At 46.3% G+C, this 21511-nt stretch overlaps 1 protein-coding gene across 1 annotated transcript in view; it reads left to right on the top strand.

Moving 5' to 3' along the window:
* Positions 1–4739: 4739 nt before the first annotated feature.
* Positions 4740–21511, top strand: part of Shc (SHC-adaptor protein) — a 37297-nt gene continuing 20525 nt past the window's right edge. The window contains exons 1-3 of the mRNA XM_080284773.1: positions 4740–4791; positions 11883–12074; positions 20267–20356. Coding sequence (XP_080140899.1) covers positions 4740–4791; positions 11883–12074; positions 20267–20356 — 334 coding nt within the window. The remainder of the gene's footprint in view (positions 4792–11882; positions 12075–20266; positions 20357–21511) is intronic.

Genomic DNA, 21511 nt, shown 5'->3' with positions numbered 1-21511 from the left:
GGGAGAGGAAGAGGTTAGACAAGGGGAGAGGCAGAGGTTAGGCGGGTGTGTTTAAACAGGGTAAGGTAGACAGAGGGTGAGGCAGGGAAGGGGGTGAGGTAGAAGTAGGTTAAACAGTGCTATGTTAGGAATGTACTAGACAAGGTTAGCCAGTGAGGTGAGGTAAGGGTGTGTAAGGGGTTAGGCAGAGTAAAGCGTTAATGTAAGGGTATGTTAGGGGTTAGGCAGAGGTTAGAAAGTGAGGTTAGGATGGTATGGGTTTGGTGAGACAGCTAAAGGTAAGGTCGTTTAAGTTGCCTGAGGGGTTGGCAGTGAGGTGAGGGGCTAGGAAGGGAGGTTAGGAGTGAGGTGAGGGGTTATGTAGAGAGGTTAGGCAGTCAGGGGATAGACGGGGATGTGAGATGTGTCGTGCCGAGGTGGTGTGAAGTGAAGTGAGTCCGGGAGAGGTGACGCAGGGTGAGATGATGTGAGGTTAGGTGTGATGAGGCTGTGTTAGATAGGGGTGTGAGGTGGAGAGGGGTGTGACAGAGAGGTGATGTGAGGTGAAGAAGGGTTAGACAAGGATGTGGGGTGAAGTGAGGCAGGGATGTGAGGTGGAGGTGAGGTGAGGTGAGGCAGGGATGTGAGGTGGAGAGGGGTGGGACAGAGTGGTGAGGTGAGGTGAAGAAGGGTTAGACAAGGATGTGGGGTGAAGTGAGGCAGGGATGTGAGGTGAGGTGAGGTAGGCTGGAGGCGCCCTGAGTCTGGCACTTGGCCAGTCCTTGCTGCTAATGCTACACGCTCGCTCTCTCCCTCTCTCCAGCCCTCCCTCATTCCCTCTCTCCAACCCTCCCTCCGACACCACAAACACCTCCAACACCACTACCACCTCCAGAGACCTCCATTATCATCATCATCATCATCATTGTTATCACCGCCATAACCTACACCACCAAAACCACAAACCTCACCACCCCACACTACCCCCACCACTTCTACCACCATACACCACTTCCATCATTACCACAGCCTCCATCACCACACTCCGTCGAGCACCTTCACCACACCACCACACAACAACCTCACACCACGCCTGCCACTACATAAGCCATCACAACCACCTCAGACACAGCCATCTACAACTCCCTTCCACCACAACTACCTTCCTGCCCAGTCTACCTCACAACCTCCACCACCTCCTCACCATCACCACCACCACCATCCACTGTTTCCCTCACAACCTCCACCACCTCACCATCATCTCCCTCACAGGCTTTATCAACACCAGGCCTATCTCCACCACAACCGTCATCATCATCATCATCACCACAAGCTTCTCCATCACGGCAGTACAGGAGTTACCATCACTACCATCTTCACTACCCTTATAACTACAGCTATAACCATCAGTACCACCACCACCACAGCCATCAGTACCACCACCATCACCACAACCACAATTCCTACCTCCATCTCCACTGCTACCATTCCTACCACCATCACCACAACCATCACTACCACTACCATCCTAACCACCACCATCCCAACCACCACCATCACCACAACCACAATTCCTACCTCCATCTCCACTACCACCATCGCCACCATAACCATTCTTCCAAATAGGGTAAGACCTGGGATATTAGCTTTGTAGAGTATACCATATTAATTGGTATGGCCTGGTATTATGGGTTTCAAGGTGGTATGATGTGGTATGGTGTGGCGTAGTGGTGAGAGTAGGGCTAAAAGGTGGAGTTAGAGTTGGTTGTGGTATGATTTGGTGTAGAGTGGTATAGTTGGTATGATGTATGACTACCTGGTATATTTTGGTGTATTTAAAGGTTAGTGGTTAAACGGCCTAGTATGCTGGTGTATTGGTATGATTATAAAGATATAGAGGATACCTTGAGCTGGTGTGGCATGGTGTAATCTGGTATGAGTGGTATTGGAAGCAGTATGGGGGAGTTATGTTGGTATGATTATCGATATTGATTGGTGTAAATGAAGAGGCTAGAAGCTGGTATGATGTGGTATTAACTGGTATTTGAGTTTACTAGGATATTTGGATAGCGTGGTATTATTTAAATGGGGTATTATAAGGCCTAAATCTTAAATAAATTGGTATTAACTGGTATTAGATCGGCTTGGGAATGGGTGGTATGATCGGGTATAATAAAGTGGTATTATTTTAAAGGTTCACTGGCTAAAAATCTGGTATATAGGTGGTATTAAAAAGCCTAGTTTGGTTAGAATTGGTATTAACTGGTATTATAGGAGTGGTTTGGGATAATTTGCTGGTATATTAAGTTACGGGAAGGCCAGGTGGTATACGGTATTATAGTGGTATATTTGAGCTGAAATGTATTAGTATGAACTGATATTGTCTGGTATAGTTAAAGGGATCATGGAGTTAGAATGGTATATTTAAGCTGGTGTGGTATTGGTATGAACTGGTATGAAGTCTAATTCCATGGAAGTGCCTAGGTGTGGTTTAGCTGGGTCTGGTATTGCTGGTGTTATAGGGCAGGTTTGGTGTAGTGATAATAGATAATTGTGGTATAAGGAGGATCAGTTGGTATACAGTGGTATTAAAGATGTTGAGCGGTGGCATAGGTAAAGGAAATTAAGTTGGAGTGGTATATCTGGCTTTGGTATTGGTATTAGTCGGGAATTGCCTGGTATTTCTATTGGATAAAGATCTGGTATTAACAGGGTATTAAAAGAATGATATACCTGTGTTCTGGTGTTATCAGCTGGTATTATTAGCTTGGTGTAGTAGGGGTGTTCTGAAAAGGGCAAAATCTGGTATTAGTATCAGGTGGTATGAGACTGGTATAATTGAAAGGTATATTAGGGAAGGGCGGAACCTGGTATGAATATTTTTGGTATTTTTATCCTGGTATATTTTCAGGGTGTACATTGCGGTATAGGAGCGAAGTGTGACCTGGTATTAATGGGGATAGACTGGTATAGCCTAACAGAGGTGGATAATAGGAAGCTGGTATGGCATGGTATTATTTAAAGTTTGGGCAGTGGTATTATTAAGCTGGGACGTGGTATTATTGGGTATAGCTAAAAGGTATATTCAGGTATAACAAGGGCAGTCTGGTATAATGAAAGGTATATTAGGATATTTAAGAGTCACTGGTATAACATGGTATTAAATGAACAGTGGTATATCTGGGCCTAAATCTGGTATTGGTATTAACATATTCAAAGTATATGCCTATAATGGGGTATATAGAAGGCCGACTGGTATAGCCTGGTATTGATATAAAGGGTACTGGTATAGAGCTAAATCTAGTATTGGTATTATTGGGGTATATTCAGGTATAGCTAAAAGTATCATTTAGGGGTATTAGGAAGCCAATCTGATATAGCAGTGGTATAGTTGGGCCTAAATTGGTATTGGTATTAGTGTAGTATCATATGACCTGGTATATCAAGAAATCACATCAGTATACTTAAGCGTCAGGTGGTATTAATGTAAAAAAAATCATCAAGTGGTATATTTGTGTGAAGTATACCACGCTACACCCACCTACACCACCTACACCGCCACCTACACCAGTATTAAGTGGGTGTGACGTCACTTGTACACCCAGACACTTGTTGTTTTAAGGGGAGTTTGGGGAGAGTAAACAAAAACAAAAAAAAAACAATTGAAAACGAGGATAAAGTTAATTGAAAACGGGAGTAAAGGTGAAAAAACTAATAGAAAACGGAAATAAAAACAAAACGTATAGTAAACGGGAGTAAAGGAGAAAAACTAATAGAAAACGAGGATTAAGTTAATAGAAAACGAGATTCAAGCCACTAGAAAACGGGAATAAAAAGAACTTAAAAAAAGAAACAAGAAATAAACACAACAATAAACAGAAAACGAAAGTAATAGTAGAGAAAACGAAAATAAATGAAATACAGAAAAACCAGAAAAATAAAGAAAACGAGAATAAATTTAAAACAGACAAAGAAAGGTGGAATATCTGGAAGGAAAATATTATGGAGAAATATTGAAAGAAAAAATAAACTGGGTAGAGAAAGAAAGTCATCTGAAAAACGAGTTGATTTTTTTAAAGTCAAAGTAACTGATACATATAAACTTTAAGAAAAATATTATAAAAAAATATATATTACTGGATCATAACGTGGAAATAGAAGAAGATAAACAGCTGCAATTAAGGGTGATAAGGAGATTTTAATTGAGAGAAAGATTGATAGTAAAACAGTGAATATTTATCAGTAATCGTGCAAAGAGTGAAGCGAAAACCAAGTGGAAACAGTAAGAAATTTTTCGGGGTTTTGGAAATTCGACCAAGGAAAGTGATTTTTTCTTTTTCTGTGAGTGAAGAATTACGAGGAAAACTTATAAACAGAAAAGGAGTAAAAATTCATATACTGTAAAGACCCATTAATCAGAAGATCGAGGAAGTTGAGGTGGTAGAGGTAAAGAAGGAGTAGTTAGTGGAAGAAATAGACTTAGAAGAGGAGACGAAGGAAGAAGAGGTAGTCAGTGGAAGCCAAGAAGGAGGACAAGAGGAGGGACAGGAGGAAAAGAAGAGGGTAGTGGTAGCAGGCGGAGGAAACTTTGAAGATCTAGAAGAAAGAGGAGAAGAAGAAGAAGAAGAGGGTAGATAAGTGTGGTAGTGTGTATGAGAACTGTGGATAAGAGTGGTGAGGGGGGAGGCAGGAGCAAGGGTGAGGGTGGTGGTGGTGGTGGGGGCGGTGGTGGTGGTGGTGGCAGTGGGGGCAACGCCAAGATGTTCTCACTCAGACCCTACACATCACTCAAAGACGACGACGACAATACAGGTGAGAACACAGGTAGTATTTAATTTAACGGCGACCACCCTTTTTACTACCGGTATATCTGTCACGACCAGACATTTGTATTGAGGTTAAGAGGCTTTTCGAAGTGGGGGGAGGGGGTTGGAAACAGTATTGATAAACAACTTTAGGGCAGGAAGACTTTCTGAAGTTGAATGATATGGTTTGATAACAGCAACAACTAGAGGGGCACTCACTGGAGCGCATCTATCCAAGAAAGGCAGCGTAATTTCCAAACCACTCTTCATAACGGGTTAGGTGTTCTCGGCAGTGATTAGGGTTTCACAAAAAATATTTTCCGGATCCAAAATCTATAATACGATCGGGATCGGTCCCAAAAGTTTATCGATTGTTCCCTGGGACATGGGCTACCTACCCACCAAATTTGGTCCGGATCTCATAGTTTTATAGTAATCCTGCTAACAGACAGACAAACAGGGATGAAAACATATTCTCCTTGTCGGAGAGAAGAGAAGAAAAGAAAAGGTTATCATCTGGATTCAGAAGGTAAAACATGAGATGACGAAGGCGACAAATAACATTGTTCCCACCGTTATTAAACACATGATGGAAAGCAGGAAGGGTCCCTCCAACACAACACCCGAGCCCACAGTTGGTCTGAGGACGAAACATTGGATTTTTGTCCTGTACACTTGGCTTTCAATCGATATATCTTAACATCGATTAACTGGTACGTCATCCTTGGCGGGGCCTCATTCCTTCCACCACGCTTGATTAAAATTGGATCGAAGCCTTGAGTTGGCTTCGGCCTGTGATCATGACGTATTGTTCTCATAAACAGTGTGTCATCCCTTTGGCTGGCCCTCAACCCTTCCACCAAGTTTGGGTAAAATCAGGTGAAAGCTTTATGTTCACGCACTCACGGTTAGCCATGCAATACAGCCACCGAGCTACGCGGACCAGGAAATAATAAATAATTTTGACTTGTGCCAAGTTGGTAACTGAATCATGTGTATTGTAATACACTCTGGATGCCTCCTGGCCTCACATTGTTTTGAAATGAATGGTTATAGATTTGTGGCTGAACACTTCTTCGCATACTCGGTGTCGGTAACCTGGGTCTGTATAAATGCAGTGCCTGGGAGTGGCTGGGGTGGTGGTGTGTTTGGGGTGGGTGTGGAGTGGGTGGGAGTGGCTGTGGTGTTGGGGATATTGTGCTAAGTGGAGGAGGAGGAAGCCTGCTGCCACTGGAACTACATGACTGACAGCCTCGTGTGTGTGTGTGTGTGTGTCCCTGTGGCCTCTGTTTATAGTCACGGTGTTCTTGTGTTGGTGGCCAGGGACGCCTTCTCGTGGCCGCATCGCTACACGGTCATACAAGCACCACCAGACTCACACCCTGCCTGTTCCCCGAAAGTAGGTTGGTGGGGTGCAAGAGAAGGGAAGTTTCAGCCTGCAGTCCACTGGGTTGACGTCCAGATAAGCCAGAGTCTGTAACAAGAACAATAATAACTCTCTCTCTCTCTCTCTCTCTCTCCCTCTGTCCCTCTCTCTCTCTCTCTCTCTCTCTCTCTCTCTCTCTCTCTCTCTCTCTCTCTCTCTCTCTCTCTCTCTCTCTCTCTCTCCTGTACATAAGGGCTAATGGGTTGATATATATTGCCCTCCTCAGCCTTGTGTGTTCATGGTACGGCTCAGTCTGCTGGTAAGGGAGCGGAGACATTTTTGGCTGGTTCGTGAAGTTACAAATCAGCCATGCAACCATCTATCTGTCTGTCTTTCTCTATATCTATCAACCTATCTATCTATCCATCCATTTATCTGTATAGCTATATGTCTATATGTACTATCTGTTTATTTATCTGTCTGTTCATCCATCTACATAAAATAACCCCCCCCCCCGCCCCCACCTCCCCCCCAAAATCACCATTCCCCCCCTTGTGAGACTGCAAGGGCGGTGATCGATAAGGAGTGGGAGTGAGCGAAAGGGAGGTGGAAGGGGCAGGCAGCTTTAGCATTAGTAGGTCACGGGAACGGGCTAGCTAACGCCTTGTCCAGAGAGAGAGAGAGAGAGAGAGAGAGAGATTTTTTCACCCACTATTTCCCCAATGTACAATCGCCCCTGCCTGTGCCCCGTCAGTACCCTGCTAATTGTACTACTGTTACATTGTACTAGTCGATAGCTACTACTCCACTCCAATAGCTGGGATGCCTGAGACGAAGGGCGGTTGTGTGAGTGGGCTGGGAGATCCGTAACACCAATCTTTAAGCGATCCATTCTTTATGTTACACTTCACTATCTTATGTTGATGCACACCTATGTCGATATTAGAGCCATATAAATAACTTAAAAGGCAATGTTAAGGTGTAATAGGCAGAATAAATCGCTTATGAAGAGGCGTTAGGGAACCCTGATAAGATCCCCAACCCATCTCCGCCCAGTTGATGGCCAAGGGTTGTCAGATTGAAGGGTTGATTTTGTTTCACCTTTTGCTGAGATTTTCGTCCTTTTGCAGCTTATTTCACGTAGCTCACTGTCAGAAATAATCAATAGCTGCATCCTTTCCATAGCACTTCTTCGTGACTAGCATCGCATTCCTAGTGTTAATCAGATGTTCCAAGTTAGAATTTAAGGTGGAGAGATGGCAGTTTTAGGCCAGAGAGAGAGAGAGAGAGAGAAAGACGTATTGAAATAATACAGAGCATCACAAAAAATTACTCCTGTAACCGTCCACACACCGGATGAATTAAAGGGGGTTACCATTGTATGTTCATGTGTACAAAGCAGCTCACGGTCACCTCATGTACTCAAAAACATGTACTGCGGTGAGGGAGGTAGGGTTGGTGTGCTGTTTTGGGTGGGGGTGGGGGTGAATGGAGGTGTGTATGTGCGTAGATTTCATTCATAAGGGAGCCGCGTGTTAATGAATGGGTGGTGTTGTGAATGAATGCTTGGGGATCAAATGCGTAAGATGTTGTTGTTTTATTAGTGTTATTGTTATTACTGTAATTATTTTCGTTTTTATTTTACTGCTGGTACTACTCTATATGTACTACTACTATATATGTACTGTTGTCACTAATCACTATTATTATTATTATTATTATTATTATTATTATTACCTCTCACATTGCGCAGCGAGCGGAGTGGTAATGGTTTTAGTTGTGAGGTTGGCTGGCTGACTTTGTGTGTGGGTAAACAAGATATCTCATGAACGGCTTGGGCTATCAACGTGAAACTTTCAGGGTATCAAGATATGGCCCAAATCTTGCACGAGCTCGAAAATGGGCAATCAGGGTCAAGGTCAAGGTCACCAAAATGGCTGCCAAAGGTCAACTAGTGAATTGAAATCAGGTGAATTGAGCAGGTGTAGGTGAAGTGAGCAGGTTAGATGAGCTGAGGAAAGGTGAGATGAAGTGAGATTAGGCGAAGTGAATTGAAGTGAGGGAAGGTGAAGAGTAGTGAAGATTTTGTGCTCAGGTGTAGTCAGTTTACCTCGTAGCAAGCAGTCACACCTGTCCTAATTAGTGCTTTATTTATGCACGGGGGAAAGGTAGTAGTGGGAGAGAGAGAGTACCGTATGTATTAAGACGCAAACCCTACCCGAACTGTGGTTGTGAATTTTGTATATAAACATTAATGTGTATGCATCACTGGATTTGTACTACGTTCACATGTGTACCTGCTGACCCGTGTGTGTGTGTGTGTGTGTGTGTGTGTGTGTGTGTGTGTGTGTGTGTGTGTGTGTGTGTGTGTGTGTAAGCCAGCGTCAGTGACCGCCAAATCGACGTGACAAAATGCATCCGAGTCTTAATGGTGGCCTGGGGGGAGGGGGGAGGTAGAAGGGGAGGGGAGGAGAAAGCAGGAGGGAGGTAGAAGGGGAGGGGAGGAGAAAGTAGGAGGGAGGGAGAGTGAAGGGAAGGAGAAGGGAAAAGTGTGGGAAGGGAGAGGAAATAGGGAGGGAGGGGAAGGCAAGAGGAGGGCTGAGAGAGTGTGGGGTGAAAAAGGGGAGGAGAGGGGGAGGAAAGTGAATAAAAAGGAAAGAAAGAGGATGGGAGGGGAGGGGAGGGGAAACAAAGAGAAGGGTGAGGGAGGGATGAGAAAGGGAGAGAGAGGAGGGAAACGATAAAAGTTCATTTAGCATACTTGAATGGGGGGGGGGGAAGGACGCCTGCGTGTGGTGGCACTGATATACTCCGGCAGCTCCACTGACTGGTTACACAAACGCCCCTCTGGGCTGCAGGAGAGAGAGAGAGAGAGAGAGAGAGAGAGAGAGAGAGGCGAAAAATGAGCATGTTTGTGATTGAAAGTGAGACGGTGTTGAAAGTGTGTGTGTGTGTGTGTGTGTGTGTGTGTGTGTGTGTGTGTGTGTGTGTGTGTGTGAGTGAGGTGAGACTGTGCGGATTAAGGTTGGTTGCATCCTCACTCATATGACCCATCACACACACACACACACACACACACACACACACACACACACACACACACACACACACACACACACACACACACACACACACACACACACACACACCACAACTTACAGAGCTGAAGAGATGAAGTTACGGTCTCTCTCTCTCTCTCTCTCTCTCTCTCTCTCTCTCTCTCTCTCTCTCTCTCTCTCTCGTGTGTGTGTGTGTGTGTGTGTGTAACGGTGTAGGTGAACCATTACCACACCACACCGTCCTCTCGAGTCACGCTCATGATAGTCGCTGTGGTACTTGTGGTAGTGATGGTGGTTGGTATGGTAGTGGAGATGGTAGTTGTGGTGGTTGTAATTGTGGTTGTAGATAAGGAGCGTTGGTTGTGGATTAAGTTGTGGATGTTCATTATGGTTCTTGTTGAAGTAGTGGTAGATTGTGGTAGTTGTGGTTGTAGGTGTATGAGGTTGTGAAAGGTGGTAGAAGAGGTGGTGATGGTAGTTGTGGTAGGTGGTGTGATTGTGGGTGAGGATGGGTGGCAGGGGAGGTGGTTGTGGAGTGTGTGTGTGTGTGTGTGTGTGTGTGTGTGTGTGTGTGTGTGTGTGTGTGTGTGTGTGTGTGTGTGTGGAGTGTGTGTGTGTGTGTGTGTGTGTGTGGAGTGTGTGTGTGTGTGTGTGTGTGTGTGTGTGTGAGAGAGAGAGAGAGAGAGAGGACCCCCTACTTCACCTTAATTACCTTGTTAAGCAACTGATTCCCTCCCTTCCCTTCCCTCCCCTTCCTCACCCCTCTCCCATCTCTCCCCTCCCTTCACCCTCCCCTCTCCTCCCTTCATCTCCCCCTCTCCTCCCTTCATCTCCCCCTCTCCTCCCCTTCCTTACCCCTTCCCCCTCCTCCCTTTCCATTCCCTTCCTTTCCCTTCTCATCCATAGGTGTATCTTCCCTTGTCTTTCCCTCTCTTCCCTTCCCTTCCCTAGTGTGTGTGTGTGTGTGTGTGTGTGTGTGTGTGTGTGTATGTATGTATGTGAATAATATGATTTGCTGTGACTTTAATCATACATATCATGAATCTCATACTAATGTAACCAGATTCCTACCTTCGCATCGCATTTAATTACTACTGCTCAGGTGTACAAGATGTTTTACCTGTTGACATGGCACCTGGACTTTTTTTTTTTGTGTGCGAGGAAGAAAGAACCAAAGGCCTATTGTGCGTCAGTGTACACTCAAAGAAACACCCATCTTCCCAGTTCGTAGGAAGATAATTGACAACAGGCGAAATACAATGACACTCCTTTTTCTGTACTATGTCTCTCTCTCTCTCTCTCTCTCTCTCTCTCTCTCTCTCTCTCTCTACCTTGAAGCCTAACCCCCTGACTCACCCCATCCCTCCCTCTCACTGCAGCCTCCCCTCCCTCCCCCCTCCTCCCTCTTCCTTCCTCAATGCCTCCTTCCTCCTCTTAACTCCTCCTTCCTCCCTGACTCACCACCCCTTTGACTCCTCTTCCTCCTAGGCCATAATAACACCTCAGCAAACTCACACATGTATTGTATTACCCACTGACTCATCATGTACTCACTCGGCACCGACTCTCTCTCTCTCTCTCTCTCTTTCTCTCTCTCTCTCTGTGCGTGTGTGTGTGTGTGTGTGTGTGTGTGAAATCATTGTTATGCATTATGCCTGTGTGTTATGCCTTTGGGAATTAAAAATCTTAACTATGATGGCTTGACAGGTTCGTAGCACCTCTTCCTTAGCGATTTAATTTCCGTATCACACCTGAACACTCTGCTACGTATACCGTGTTCATTCCGACATTGTATCGTGAGAGAGGACATTTAGGTTTAATGTACAAAATAAATCGCTCAGGAGGAGGTTTTACGGTGAGGTGTTATATACAGAATTAATCGCTTAGGAGGAGGTCATACGGTGAGGTTTAGTGTGCTGGATTAATCGCTTAGGAGGAAGTGTTACGGTGAGGTTTTAAGTGAATCCATCAGCCGGAAAATTTAAGAATTGGTGTTGATGTGGATTGATGTGTGGTTTGACATTGAGGGGGTTAAGTTGCTCTCTCTCTCTCTCTCTCTCTCTCTCTCTCTCTCTCTCTCTCTCTCTCTCACACACACTCACCTATCCATTCATATCTGTCTGTCTGTCTATCTATCCATCCTTATATATTTGTATATTTATGTCCATCCATCCATCCATCTATCTCTCTGTCTATCTATCTATCTATCTATCTATCTATCTATATCTATCAACTAACCAGGTAATAACACTAGTAAAAAATGTCCCTCACTAATACTACCCCTCATTATCCCAGGTAACAGTCCTAATTAAGTACTAATGACCTTCTTTCTTCCAGGTGAGTCAGTGGCCTGTCTGTGAGGTGATTTGGTGAGTAATTTAGGAGTGATTAGTGAGTTTGAGTTATTTTGTGAGTCATTAGTGAGTTTGTGAGTAATAAAGGAGAGTAATTTATGGCTGTGAGTAATTGTGTGAGTAATTAGGGTGTGTGTGAGTAATTTTGTGTTATTATTTTGTGATTTATTTTGCTTTGGGGCCAACCACTTCAGTCCAATGACGTGTGTGTGTGTGTGTGTGTGTGTGTGTGTGTGTGTGTGTGTGTGTGTGTGTGTGTGTGCCGCTAGATATGCACGCTCATGAGGCTTTAAAGTTAATCTCCCTCATCCTGTGTCAGATCACGTGGTAGCAGCCAAGATTAAGAGATATAAAGAGGCAGAGATTAGCGCCGGGGATAGCGATAACCCCAAGCACCTGACCCCTAACACCTCTTCCTTACCGATTTATTCTTGGATGCGGTTGGCTAATGTTTTGTACGTTACTTGTGCAGAGTATGGTGGTTTTCGAATGGGGTATGTGACACAGGACAGTAAGGTGTCATAAGCCAAATAAATCGCTCAGGAAAAGGTGTTAGGGAGCTTCCTTACCCGACGAGAGTGCCGGGTAGAAGACGTAGTGTGTGGGTGTGCTGAGGATTACGTAAGGCGAGAGTATGAGTGATTTATTTTAGCAGTGTCTCTCAGCTTTGGGAAATATTCGTGTGTGTGTGTGTGTCCCCAAGGTTTCATTAGTCCTGCGTCCCATACACCTCCACATGTCACCACTTCGGCGCTAACACCCACCGTCCGTATTGAATACGTGCTAGGGCTGTCTCATACAGGACTGGTGTACTGGTATTAGCGGGGGTATTTTTACTTGTCGGCGGGTCACTTATGAAATTCAGATCCTTAAACTGTTCCCTGCCCCAGCCGGGATTCGAACCTGGGTCCATTAAGACTGCAGGCCACCTCTCGTCCGATTCAGCCACCTCCTCCCCCGATGATAATAATAATGATAATAATAATAATAGCTGTAATAGTGGCAATGATACTGGTGAGAATTATTAACATGATAACTACTATGATAATAAAAAGTTTGAGAGAGAGGGTGAGGTATAAGAGAGAGGGATAAATGTACAAGAAGAGAGAGAGAGAGAGAGAGAGAGAGAGAGAGAGAGAGAGAGAGAGAGAGAGAGAGAGTGGGGGGGAAGGAGTGTAGGGTATGAAAAGAGAGTTAATGGGAGTTGAGGTATGAGGGAGGGGGGAGGGAAGGGAGGGAGATAGGGGAGGAACTTAGTTAATTCTGGCAGTGTGAGTGACCTCTTAGTGGGGAGAGGAGGGGGAGAAAGATAGGGGAGGAAGGGAGGGGTGAGGGGGAGAAAGATAGGGGAGGAAGGGAGGGGTGAGGGGGAGAAAGATAGGGGAGGAAGGGAGGGGTGAGGGGGAGAAAGGGAGGGGAGGAAGGGAGGGGTGAGGGGGAGATAGATAAAGGAGGAAGGGAAGGGTGAGGGAGAGAAAGACAGGGGAGGCAGGAAGGGGTGAGGGGGAGAAAGACAAGGGAGGGGTGAGGGGGAGGAATGGAGGGATGAGGGGGAGAAAGATAAGGGAGGAAAGGAAGGGAGGGGTGAGATGAAAAGAAAAGAGAGTGGGAGAGATAGGGAGGAGGTGAGGGGAAGAGAAGGGAGGGAGGGGGAGGAAGGAGAACGTAGAGGGGGGGGTGAAGAGAGAAAGAGAGGGGGTGGAAGAAGAGAAAGGGGGTGAAGGAAAAAAGAGAGTATGTGGCGAGTGTGTGGGAGTGAGGGGAGAAAGAGTGAGGGGAGTGAAAGGGAGGGAGTGAGGGGAGAGAAAGGGAGGGAGTGAGGGGAGAGAAAGGGAGGAAGTGAGAGGAGAGAGGGAGGGAGTGAGGGGAGAGAAAGAGAGGGAGTGAGGGGAGAGAGAGGGAGTGAGGGGAGAGAAAGAGAGGGAGTGAGGAGAGAGAGGGAGGGAGTGAGGGGAGTGAAAGGGAGGGAGTGAGGGGAGTGAAAGGGAGGGAGTGAGGGGAGAGAGGGAGGGAGTGAGGGGAGTGAAAGGGAGGGAGTGAGGGGAGTGAAAGGGAGGGAGTGAGGGGAGGGAAAGGGAGGGAGTGAGGGGAGAGAGGGAGGGAGTGAGGGGAGTGAAAGGGAGGGAGTGAGGGGAGAGAAAGGGAGGGAGTGAGGGGAGTGAAAGGGAGGGAGTGAGGGGAGAGAAAGGGAGGGAGTGAGGGGAGAGAAAGGGAGGGAGTGAGGGGAGAGAAAGGGAGGGAGTGCGGGGAGAGAAAGGGAGGGAGTGAGGGGAGAGAAAGGGAGGGAGTGAGGGGAGGGAAAGGGAGGGAGTGAGGGGGAAAAGATAGGGAGTGAGAGGAGAGGAGGAATGAGGTGAGAATTATGTAATAGATAGATAGATAGGTACGTAAATAGATAGGTAAGTAGATAGATAGGCATTGATAGATAGATAGAAGTAGATGAATGGAGGCATGGATGGATAGATAGTAATAGGGATTGGGTAGGCATAGGATAATGTAAGAATGAATATAGTGAGTGATGTATAAGGGAAGGGAAGTGAAAGACAGTGAATGGAATGAATATTGAAGGTGTTTGATGAATAACAATATAAGATGGCATGAGTGAATGGAGTGGAGTGTATTGGAATGAATGGCCTGAGTGAATGAATGTAAAATGAGCAAGTATGGATGCATGAGTGGATGAATAAAGTGAATGAGATATGAATGGCTGTGAGTGAATAAATAGGGTTAAAATTAGAGTGAATGAATGAATGGATGCATGAATGGCTGAATAAATGGATGAATGGATAGAAGTGTATGAGAGGGAATGAATGAGAAACCAATGCACTAGTGAATAAGATTGAATGATAGTAAAACGAGTGAATATTTTACAACGTATGGCTGAATAATGTATAAAGATGAGTTATACAATGAATGACAGTATAAGTGAATGAAAAAGAGATGAGTGAATGAATGGATGAATGGATAAGAGGATGTAGAATGGATACTAGCCTTCACATTCTCTCTCTCTCTCTCTCTCTCTCTCTCTCTCTCTTCATTGTCCTCAGTAATGTAGGTCAGAGTAGGTCAGGGAGAGAGAGAGAGAGAGAGTGAGGGGGGGGGAGGAAGAGAAAGAAAACAGATAAAAGGAATGAAGTGAAAGAATGACGAGGGAAGGAAAAAGAAGGGGAGAAAAGGGAGGGAGGAAGAGAGGAGGGAGATGGAGGAAAGGGAGGGAGTGAAGGATAGAGAGAGGGAGGGAAGGTAGGAAGAATAGAGGGAGGGTGGGAAGGATAGAGGGAGGGTGGGATGGATAGAGGGAGGGTGGGAAGGATAAGAGAGAGGGAGGGAGGGTGGGAAGGATAGAGGGAGGGTGGGAAGGATAGAGGGAGGGTGGGAAGGATAGAGAGAGGGTGGGATGGATAGAGGGAGGGAGGGAAGGATAGAGGGAGGGCGGGATGGATAGAGGGAGGGTGGGAGGGAGATGATAGAAAGGGGGGGAGGGTGATAAAGGTGAAGAAAGAGAGACGGAGGAACGGGAGGGAGAGAGAGAGAGAGAAGTGGAGGAGAGTTGGAGGAAAGAGAGAGGTGGAGGGAAGGAGGGAGGGAAGGGGAGGGAGTGCCAAGATGCCACGTCATTTCCGTGGCACATGAGGGAGAGGCACTGTCCCTCCCCCTCTCCTCCCTTCCCTCCCCTCCCCTCCCCTCACTTCCGCTCTCTCCCTCACCTTCCTTGTCAGTTCACATGCCATCCTTCTCTCCTTCATCCACCTCCTTTCTTCCTTCCTTCCCTCCCTCTTTCCTTCCGTCCTTCCACTCCTTGTAGTCTTTCTTTCCTCCCTTCCATATATTTTTCTTAACTACATTCCTTCCTTCCTTCCTTCTTTTCTACATTCCTTCCTTCCTTCCTTCCTTCTTTCCCACATTCCTTCCTTCCCTCCTTCCTTTTCTTTTTCATTCCTCTTTCCTTTTCTTCTTCCTCTTTCTTTTTTGTGTCCTTACCACCCTGTCATTTCCTTTCTTGTTTGTTTACATGTCAACCCTCCCTCCTTCTTCCTGTCCTTCCTTCCTTCCTTCCTGCGTTCTTTCCTTTCTTCCTTCCCTCCCTTCCTCCTTCCTTCCTTCCTTCGCTATAGTCTCAAGCCTAACACTCCAGCCTGCAGTGTGTTAGGGCGATATAACAGCAATAATGTAGATAAGTTATGTTAAAGGTAGCACTGCCCTCAAGTCACACACATACAGTGCATTATTTAACTTACTGTAGTGTACCTCTCTCTCTCTCTCTCTCTCTCATCATTATTATTATTATTGTTGTTGTTTTCTTAGGTAAATCTTTGAAGGGTTGGCTTGGGGGGGGGAAGTCTTAAGACGGAATTCTCGTCGGTTAAGGAAGCTCCCTAACACCTTTGCATAAGCGAATTAGTTTTTTAGTTGCACCTTACACTCCTTTTCCGAGTTACACAAACCCTTCCAGTAGCGCCATTCTCTGCATAAATAAAATACGAAAGGATATTAACCAGCCATAACCTAAAATAAATCGCTAAGGAAGAGGTGTTAGGGACCGTTCTTAACCAAAAAGAATATTTGTCTTAATGTTACCCTGTTGTTTCCTTGCCATTGAAGGCTCCTAGCACCTCTTCCTTAGCGATTTATTTTCCGTATTCCGCCTTCACATTTTGTTTTTCTTTATTTATTTTAATATTGACCTACTGTAGTTTGCATCAGTGTAGTAATTGAGGATATCCACCTGTAATGGGCAGGATAAGTCGCTGATGAAGTGGTGTTGGGAAATTATTAACCCACTAGTTGGACGATTACCCCTCTCTCTCTCTCTCTCTCTCTCTCTCTCTCTCTCTCTCTCTCTTCATTCATACGTCGTCTCAATCCTTTCCTTCCTCCCTCCATCCCCCACTTCTCTCCTTCCTCCCTCCTCCCTCTTCCTCTTCTCTTTCCCTCTATTCATTCTCTTCCTCTTCTTTATATTTCTTTTCCCCCTCCACACTTCTCTCCTCCTCCTCCTCCTCCTCCTCCCTCTGTCTTTACCGTTCTTCGTCCCCAACTCTCCCCTCCGCCTCCTTTCTCCCTCCCCCTTCTCCCTCCCCCTTCTCCCCCACCCTCTCCCTCTCCTGGTCTTCCTCTCTCCTCCTCTTCTCTCCCCTTCATCGTCTTCCCTTCCTATATTCTCCCCTCTTCCATTTCTTTTCCCTCCTTCCCTCCCTGCCTTTTGCTTTCACCGTTCATCGTCTTCTTCCCTCCCTCCCCACCTCTCCTCCCCTCCTCTCCCCTCCCCACTCCCCCTCTTCCTCCCCCTCTCCCCCTACCTGAGATGAGAGACATTCCTGACACACCCACATCTCTCCCCCCCCCTCTCTCTCTCTCTCTCTCCTTTCCGTTCTTCCTGTCTCCCCCTCCTCCTCCCTTCCCTTCCTTCTACATCTTCCCTCCCCACCTCCTCCCCTCTCTTCCTTCCCCACTTCATGATCTTCCTCCCCCTCTCTTTTTCCCCTCTTTCCTCCCCCTCCCCCTCTCCTTCCATTCTTCCTCTCTCCCCTCTTCCCCTCCCCATGGATTGGTGGGGGGTGAGGGGGTGGGGAGAGTCCATTGATTGCCTACTCTTCAAGCTCACCTACTGTTCTCTCTCTCTCTCTCTCGTATTGACTGGCCTTCATTCATTCATTCATTCATTCATTTCCTGCTACTTGCTTCCGCGTATGCATTTTCTCACTCTCTCACATTTCTCATTTATTCATCTCTCTCTCTCTCTCTCTCATCTGAATAATTAATGCTCTGTCTTCATTCATTTCTTATTCATTCATTCACTCATTTACTTCGGTCATTCATTCACCTTTGTATTTACTCTCTCTTTTTAGTTCGTTTGTCTGTTCGTGTTTTCAGTAATAATCTCTCTCTCTCTCTCTCTCTCTCTCTCTCTCTCTCTCTCTCTCTCTCTCTCTCTCTCTCATTCTCCCACTCACTCACTCACTCACTCACTCACTCTCTTTCTCTCTCTCTCTCTCTCTCTCTCTCTCTCTCTCTCTCTCTCTCTCTCTCTCTCTCTCTCTCTCTCTCTCTCTCTCTCTCTCTCTCTCTCTCACCCATTTACACCTAGTCACTCATTCATTCTCTCACTCGCTCACTTACATCTTCAGTCATTCATCTATATCTTCACTCACTCACTCACTCACTTTAGAGAGAGGACGAGGGGAAAGAAAAAGTTGAGAGGGAGGAGGTAGATGGGGAGATAGAGGAGGGAGAGAGAGAGAGAGAGAGAGGGACTGAATGGCTAAGCTAGTAAGTGAAAGAATGAATGAATGGGAGTGTGTGCGTGAGAGAGAGAGAGAGAGAGAGAGAGAGAGAGAGAATTAAGTCAAGGAATGGAGAGAAAAATGGAAGGAAGGAGAGAGGAAAGATGAATTATGATAATATGAGAGAGAGAGAGAGAGAGAGAGAGAGAGAGAGACGAACTGAAAGGAGGAAAGACGAAGGTAAAGCAGCGAGGGAAGGAAAAATGATGGAGGGAGGGAGGGAGGGAAGATGGTAAGATAGGGAGGGAGGGGGAGAGGGAGGGAGTGGATTTCCCTAAATAACATTGGCAGAGGTTGCATCCCTCCCCTCCCCATCTCCCCTTCTCCTCCCCATCTCCCCCTCCCCTCTCGTCTCCTTGCGTTACGGGGATAGGGGAGAGAAAAAGTAGGGGAGGGAAGGGGGAGAAGGGTAGTGGAAGAAAAAGTGGAGTAGGGAGGGGGGGGGAAGGGGAGGGAAGAGTAGAGTGAGAGGGAGGAAGAGAACGACGAGGGAAAACGAAGAGGGGGGAGAGGGGAAAGGGGGAGAATGAGTGGGAGGGTGAAACGATGTGGGATGATAGATAAAGGGGAGGGGGGAGAGAGGGAAGGGGAGGGAGGTGTTGGCTGGGATAAGAGGGGTTGGGGAAGTGGCACCCCCCCACCCAGCCTACGCCCACACCAACACGATACGCATTTCTGTCTTCGGTTATCGGGAGCGACGTAAATCATATGCACTCACCTCATCTCATTTCACTTCCACTGGAGCCAGCACTTTATAATTCTCACATCTCTTCGCTCATTCCCTTTTTTCATCACTATCTGAAGCCTAATCCAACTTAATCACCCCCAGTCCAACCTAACCTAACCCAATCTAACCTGTTTTTATTCTGACCTATCCTTTCATCCTCTTCTAACCTGTCCCAACCTCACATGCCTTCGCTTCAAGGCTGTCGTGTGTCATATTCTTAGCCAACCTTCCTTGGGATAGCCTTGTGTCTGTTTGTGATTCGTTGTTTGCCTGTGTGTGTGTGTGTGTGTGTGTGTGTGTGTGTGTGTGTGTGTGTGTGTGTGTGTGTGTGTGTGTGTGTGAGAGAGAGAGAGAGAGAGAGAGACAGACAGACAGACAGACAGAGTTTTGGTATATACACAGTAAATAGTGTGTGTGTGTGTGTGTGTGTGTGTGTGTGTGTGTGTGTGTGCTACTCCGCAGATATTAAGTCGAAGCACGTGTACCGGAAAGGCTTACACACACACACACACACACACACACACACACACACACACACACACACACACACACACACAGTCAGCATGTCAGTCTTCCATTTGCTGACTCGCTTCCGGTCCAGTGCAGCCAGCCGTCAACCCTGGGGGTGTGTGGGGGGGTAGTGATGATGAGGGTGGTGGTGGTGGTGGTGATGATGATGATGATTTTCGTGATGTAGGTGGCGGTAATGTTGGTAGTTGTGGTGGTAGTGGTAGGTGTGGTGATGGTTGTGGTAGCTATGATGGTAGTGGTGATGGTGGTGGTAGTTTTGAGGATGGTAGTTGTCGTTGTAGTGGTAGGGGTGATGATGATGGTGGTGTAGTTGTGATGATGGTAGTGTGGATGGTGAACGATTGAAAGAATTATTTATCCAAGTGAGCTGCTCGATCCCTAGCATCATGAGAACCTCCCTAGAACACCACGCGGTCATTCATCCCTTCACTACGATGGCGGATATTCATTCATTCATTCATTCATTATCAGTATAAAGACGTGTTTGTATATCCTCTCACTTCATTCATCAACCCCTTCAGTACAATTACGCTTTCATTCATTCATTCATAAAAATAGAGAGAGAGAGAGAGAGAGAGAGAGAGAGAGAGAGAATTAAATTTAACTCTGTGTAGAATTGCTTGGGTAAATTTTTAGACTGGACGAGACACGTTAAAATGAGGCTTACATTTGCTGGTTATATATGAGGAAGTTATATTCGTGTGTGTGTGTGTGTGTGTGTGTGTGTGTGAGAGAGAGAGAGAGAGAGAGGGAGAGAGAGAGGACACCGTTACCATCACCCCCCTCCACACACACACACACATTCCTCAACTCCCCCTCCCTTCCCTTCTCTTCCCCTCCCCCTTCCCCTCCCCTCCCCGTCCTCGGTCTTACTCTTAGGTGAAGGAGAGAGGAAAGGGTGAAGGAGGGGGAGGGGAGGGAGGGGAGGGGGAGAAAAATGGGAGGTATGAAGGGGTGGGAGTTACAAAGATACACAGACCTAACTACTATTACCTGGTGGTTGGGATGGGCGCCTTCCCCCGGTGGCACTGATATAGCGAGCGGGTCAACTGCCATGCCAAACAAGCGTCCCTCATGTCCCCCACGTATCCCCTGAAAGAATGATGGTGGACTGCAGGAAGGATACGTTCTCAGCCTGCAGTCCACTGGGTGTATGAGCAGAAAAGCTTGGGATTGTAACTACTGATACTGCTGCCACCACCACCACCACCACCACCACCACCACCACCACTACTACTACTACTACTACTCTTCCACCACCACCACCACGACTACTGCTGCTACGAGTACTACCACTGCTACTACTACTAGTACTTATAACTCAGAAAGGTTACAGACGAAGATGCGAGAGAGAGAGAGAGAGAGAGAGAGAGAGAGAGAGAGAGCTGGCATCCCATTCACTGGCGACCAACTAAACTTGCGTCTTTGGGGGGCCACTTTTTTGTACTCTCTCTCTCTCTCTCTCTCTCTCTCTCTCTCTCTCTCTCTCTCTCTCTCTCTCTCTCTCTCTCTCTCTCTCCCCCCACAGTTATTCCACCCACAGTGTACCAATCATCGCTTATATCTGTCATTGTCTGTTTATATATATATATCTACTCAGCTTCCCCTCTCTCTCTCTCTCTCTCTCTCTCTCTCTCTCGTTTGTCAAGAGTGTTTATGTTTAAATTGCTTGGCCTTGTGTGTGTGTGTGTGTGTGTGTGTGTGTGTGTGTGTGTATGTCTATATATACGCGTGTTTTGCGTCTGGCCTTTCTGTGTATATGACAGCGAGAGAGAGAGAGAGAGAGAGAGAGAGAGAGAGAGAGAGAGAGGGATTTTACTGAATATTTGACTTGAGGTTCGTATAATATTCGACGTAGAGATGTGAAATACTCAAATAAAGACTGATATTTCCAGCAGATATAAGTAAGCAAGACAGACGCAGAAAAAGCAAGTAAGAAAGAAAGGAGACGAAAGCAAGAAAGAAAAGAAGAAAGGAAGAAAAGAAAGCGAAGAAGACAGTGCAAAAGAAACGAGAGAGAAGCTTAGGAAATACAGTAAGGCAAAGAAAAGAATATTCAACGTAAAGAATATTCAGTTTAAAAGCAGAATATTCGACACATCCAAATATTCGACCTTAAAAGCCTAGTATTCGACGTTGTGGGGAGGGGGATATCGATTCGTGGTAGTGGAGATGCCTTGACCTTTTCCGATATTCCTCCCACGGTGAAGATTCGACCTGCTTTAGAATATTCAACGCCTTGGGGGGGGGGAATATTGAGTGGGAGAAATATTCGAGAGAGAGAGAGGTAATTTAGAGATGGGGAGGAATATTCGACTTCTTATTAGCCTCTCTACCTGTCGAGAATATTCCATCGTCGTAGGTGGAGTATTTGACCCTCAGGTAGAATATTTGGCGGCTGACTCA

This window comes from Coenobita brevimanus, chromosome 103, assembly GCF_032717465.1.
Source record: "Coenobita brevimanus isolate Jiangsu-jjx chromosome 103, ASM3271746v2, whole genome shotgun sequence".
NCBI lineage: Eukaryota > Metazoa > Arthropoda > Malacostraca > Decapoda > Coenobitidae > Coenobita > Coenobita brevimanus.
Note: the sequence above shows the minus strand (reverse complement) of the source record. Positions and strands in the feature narration are given on the sequence as shown.